The sequence below is a fragment of the Balaenoptera ricei genome, chromosome 1, assembly GCF_028023285.1.
Source record: "Balaenoptera ricei isolate mBalRic1 chromosome 1, mBalRic1.hap2, whole genome shotgun sequence".
Lineage (NCBI taxonomy): Eukaryota > Metazoa > Chordata > Mammalia > Artiodactyla > Balaenopteridae > Balaenoptera > Balaenoptera ricei.
In genome coordinates, this window is record NC_082639.1 from 97,317,593 (window position 1) to 97,322,733 (window position 5,141).

Consider the following 5,141-nt stretch of genomic DNA (forward strand, 5'->3'; position numbering starts at 1 on the left):
ATGTTTTTAAAGAGGAAGTCTGAAGGTCCCTTGTAGTAAGGTTTCAGGTATATTGATTGAATCTTTCACTTGCTTATGTGCAGAACACGTTGACATCTGCTTTTTAACTTCATTTGTTGGCTTGAAACTTCTTGGGGAAAGAAAACAGTAGAGAAGCATCTTTTAAAATGATTGCCTAATTACTGGCATTTCATTCAAATCATGGCTTATTGTTGTGTATATTTAACATTCCAATGACGATATTTTCCTTTTCAATTCAGTCAATATGGGATGACATCAGTGATTTTCTGTAGTAAAAATATGCATTTTGTGATTCATCTCACCACTTTGGATTCTCAGACTTTACTTGTGCGGTTTATTCAAACATTGGTTTTCCTTGTGAAATCATGTAAGTAGGAACCATCTGGAAAGGTTACTGTGGAAACAGCAGGGGCTAGGGGGTGGGGCTAGAGAGCAAGAGATGCCATGACAACGTTTTTCGGGTTTCCCGGGAAACATGTGTTGCTATGGGAACTGCATCAGTCAGGTCCGAATTAGTAACTTCTGCTGGAAGAAGTGTCTGCCACTTTAATCTTCTTGTGATACTGCAGAAGCTTATCTCCCAGATGCATTAGGAAATTTTTTTGTTTCTCTCCGCAGCACTGAAAACATCTGTTTCTAGACTTTGATAGATGTTAGCTGGAATGCATACAGAATTTCATAGGAATCTCTTAGCCTAATACTTTCGAAATGCTTAACAAGCCCCAAAGAGTTAAACTAATTAGTCAGATCGGGACATCTTGGGCATTTCCCTTAGTTCAAAGTTGTAGAGATCCTTAAAATTCCGGGAGGGGGGCTTCCAAATAGAAATTCCAGTTGAAAACAAATAAACTTACGGTGGGTTTACAAGTCATTGTTCTAAATAGACTTTTCATCCACATATCCACAGTGTTGGCAATTGAACTAAATATTCAATAATGTTGACGGGTCCATCAAACCGAAGCATCCTTTAAGTATGTGCCTGCTTTACTTAGTAAAGAAACAGCTGCCTTTCGATTCTGAGGTTAGACAGTTACTCCGTTCTTTAGTTTCATTTCCTTCCAGGATGTACAGTTTTTTTGTTTGGTTTTCTTTTTTTGTCTTTTTTTTTTTACAGAGCATGTGCTAAAAATCAAGTTTAAAGTAAGTTTGTTGTTCGAAATATTAAGAGAGGGAGAGAAAAAAAAAGGAGAGCTGAGAGAATGCAGCCCACTTGCAAAACAGACACCTGTTTCAGTATGAAGCAGTAGGGAGAGGGAGAATGAAGTGTGCTTTCCACTTCTTCATGTCCTTTCCTTGATGAATGGTCTGGAAATGTATAAAACAAGGGCATACACAGACCAAGGGGGCACGTTCTACACAATACTGGGCACAGCATGTCACTAATTTCATATATTAAACATCGGTAAATATCTTTTTGATGTTGACACAGGAGTTGGGATTATTGTTCGTGGTGCAGGTGGCCGTGGAATTGCCCGTTTTGAAGGGGGTCTGGGGGAAAGCGCTATGGTTCATACCCCCCTCTTCGATCACCATATACTCCGACTTACTTAGAGTCGAGTTACTCCTCGCTTTCCGGAGCTCCTCGGCTGAAGGGGAGAGGTGCTGGCAACTTCCCACGTGCAAGTACTGGGCTTGCTCTTCCCCTTCTGTCTCCCGGTGGTAGAAGTAATTGAAGTTGGAAACAATCACAGGGACTGGCAAAGCAATGGTCAAGACACCAGCGATGGCACAGAGTGACCCCACAATCTTTCCCCCTATGGTCACTGGGTGCATGTCACCGTAACCTACTGTCGTCATGGTTACCACAGCCCACCAGAAGGCATCAGGGATACTGCTAAAACCTGAAGTGGGGTCGTCTGCCTCCGCAAAATAGACCGCGCTGGAGAAAAGGATGACCCCAATAAAGAGGAAGAAGATGAGCAGCCCCAACTCCCGCATGGAAGCCTTCAGCGTCTGCCCCAGGATCTGCAGCCCCTTGGAGTGGCGGGAGAGCTTGAAGATGCGGAAGACCCTCACCAGGCGGATGACCCTCAGGATGGCCAGGGACATGGCTTGCTGTCCATTGCCTTGTCGCTCAGCCAGCTCGGTGCCCAGAGTGATGAAATAAGGGATGATGGCCACAATGTCTATCAGGTTCATGATATTTCGCGAGAAGGTGGCTTTGCTGGGGCAAGCGAAGAACCGCACCAGCAGCTCAAAGGAGAACCAGATGATGCACAGAGTCTCCACCACGAAGAAGGGATCCGAGAAGCTGGAGGCTCCCGCGGGGGCCCCCGACGTGCTGTTGCTGGCCGTCTCGAACAGCTCCTGCGACGGCGAGGCGGTGTAGTACTTCTCATCGCGGAACTCGGGCAGCGTCTCCAGGCAGAAGATGACGATGGAGATGAGGATGACGAGCACGGACACGATGGCGATGCCCCGGGCCGGCCCGGAGCTCTCCGGGTACTCGAAGAGCAGCCACACCTGGCGCTGGAAATCTCGGCGGGGCAGGGGCCGCTCCTCCTCCCGCAGGAAGCCCTCGTCCTCGCGGAACTTCTCCATGGCCTCCTCGCCCAGCTGGTAGAAGCGGATCTCCTCGGAGAAGATGTCGATGGGCACATTGACCGGCCGGCGGATTCGGCCCCCGGACTGATAGTAGTAGAGGATGGCGTCGAAGCTGGGCCGGTTGCGGTCGAAGAAGTACTCATTGCGGAGCGGGTCGAAGTACCTCATGCGCCGCTTGGGGTCGCCCAGCAGAGTCTCCGGGAACTGGCAGAGGGTCTTGAGCTGCGTCTCGAAGCGCAGCCCCGAGATGTTGATGACCACGCGCTCCCCGCAGCAGTCCTGCTCGCCGGCGGCGGGCAGCGCGGGCGGCAGCGGCTCGTAGCGGTCGCAGCCGCCGCCGCCACCGCAACCGCCCTGAGGCGGGTCCCCCCCGCCGTCGGTCGCCTCCGGCTCCAGCAGGTGGTCCCCGGCCACCACCGTCATGTCCGGCGGCAGCTCGGGGCCCGCGGCGGGCTCTGCGTAGCCGGGGTTCACCAGCGTGTGGGCGCCGCCGCCGCCGCCGCCGCTCGCGGGGTGCTGCGGCGGGTGGGCGCGGTGGCGGGCGGAGGGCGGCGGCGGCGGCGAGCGCAGGAGGCTGAGGTGCTCGTCCATGCGGCGGGGAACAGGCGGCGGCGCGGGGCCGGCTCGCTCCTCCTCGCGCTCCCCGCCCCTTCGCCGCCTCCGCCTCCCGCCGAGCCCGCCGCCTGTTGCTGTTGCTGTCGCTGCCGCGAGGCTCGGTCTGGGTCTGGCGCTGTCCGCCGGGCTCCTCCAAAGAGACGCCTCCTCAGCCCTCCTCCTCCCTCCCCCGCGGGGCGCGCGCCCGCCCCTCCGCGTCCCCTCCGGATTCCGGCCCACCGCGCGGGCGCGCGCCCCGCTCCCCGGGAGCCGCCCGGCCCAGCTCTTCCCCGCCGTCCTCCGCGTCCCTCTGGGTCACCCGAACGCCCACATTTTGCACTTCGGCGTCCCCACGGAGCCCTCGCCCAGCCCAGGCGGCCCCCCGAGGCTTCCCGATTGACCCTGGGCCGCACCGCAGCCGGCGGGCGCCGGCCTTCTCGCCCCGCAAGATCCACCTGGGCCCCCCGGGGAGGCGGGCTCCGCGGAGCCGAGGTGGCCAAAGGCGGGGGCGGGCTAGGAGGGAGGATGGGGGCTTGCTCTGGGGCCGCCGCGGTGTCGAGGCAGGGAGTGGCAGGCCAGGTGGGCGCCCTGGGCAAGAGGCAAGCGGGGTGCCTGCATCCTGAGCCCACTCGAGGGTGAAAGACCTGCAGGCCGGGAGGGCTCTAGATAATTTCGCTCCTGTTTGGATGAGAAGCCCAGCGGAGTAATGGGTACTGAGGAGTTTCGCACCCGGAGTCTGAAGAAAATGGTCGTTAAAGACGTTCAGGGACTTCACTTCTGCAGTGGATAGTTCACACTACCTTTCGCAGCTGAGATTTCAGCCATTAGGAAGAATCAAGGACCCAGTTTCTGGTTAGGTTTGGCGAGGGAAGCCTGGCCTTTTCAGTACAGTGAGTTTCCTATCGGTGCAAAAATAAGAGGAAAATGAAAAAGGAAATTCACATCTCAAATCCGTGGTGGGAGGGACGGGAGCCAGACCAGTACCTAGACCGTGCCTGATGTTCCACCGCTGGCCTTGCCGTAGGGAATTTGTCACGCTCTAGTTGTTAAACTGGGAGAACAGTCATTCCGCAACTTGTATCTCTGTTGCTTGATTTTGGCTTGGAGATAATAACTAACAATTGTCCCCTTTGAACCTAAACTATTTCTTTAAATTGTTGTGGGCACCCTGAACACAATTACTGTTTCTAAACGTTTTAGCAACTCCAATTTAGAGTCAACCCTAGGCTTAAAAATGTGTTTTCGATGGTATCATTCAAATCATTTACAAAAGAGGAACTGTTGTGTAGACAATTCCCTCACCCTTCATACCTTAGCTGACAATTTGACTTGAAGTAAGAGTGATTTGTGGTCACTGCTTTCCATACCACTCTCAACTGTGAGGTTCTCTAGGGCAGAGCCAGATCTTATCCAATTTATATTCCTAACAACTACCAAAGTGCCTGATCAATAGTAGGAACTCAGTATACGTTTGTTGAATTGAATTCCCCAACAAGTGATGCTTTGTATTTCTATCTGCTCTGGAGTGTCAACATTTCTTTCTTCTGAGCCCAGGACCACTGAGATTCCTGGGATGAGTGGTGGGGAGAAACCGAGCTCCCAATACAGCATGTTACTCAGTTATGCCACAGGGTTTCCTCCTTTGCCTTTTCTGGGTACAACAAGCACCCATGTTCTTTACCGTCCTTTATCTTCCACATCGCCTCCAGGTCAGTGCCAGGCACTGCAGGCAGTAACATATGTTGTAAGATGGTAAAAGTGGACAACCATGTAAAGTACTCTCTCACAAAACTAGAACAGTGTACTTGAGCTGGTACTTAGGGTAGCAGTATAATCAATCATTCATATATTTAAATCTAAGACAGATAGCTCGCTGCAAGGATGGCTGGTAGAAAGGCAAAGACCCTATTTTTAAAGACCGAATGTTTCATGCACTTCTATGTCTGACTTAGAAAGTGATTAATTTCTCCATTTGCAGGAAT

General features: G+C 52.8%; 1 protein-coding gene across 1 annotated transcript; it reads right to left on the reverse strand.

Moving 5' to 3' along the window:
• Nucleotides 1-356: 356 nt before the first annotated feature.
• Nucleotides 357-3,267, reverse strand: KCNA3 (potassium voltage-gated channel subfamily A member 3). Its single transcript, XM_059900976.1, has one exon. The coding sequence runs from the start codon at nt 3,154-3,156 to the stop codon at nt 1,414-1,416; it is 1,743 nt and encodes a 580-aa protein (XP_059756959.1). The 5' UTR covers nt 3,157-3,267; the 3' UTR covers nt 357-1,413.
• Nucleotides 3,268-5,141: the final 1,874 nt, after the last annotated feature.

What these genes read in the sequence shown, in the direction of transcription:
- KCNA3 (XM_059900976.1), bottom strand. Translation starts at nt 3,156, where the DNA reads ATGGACGAGCACCTCAGCCTCCTGCGCTCGCCGCCGCCGCCGCCCTCC.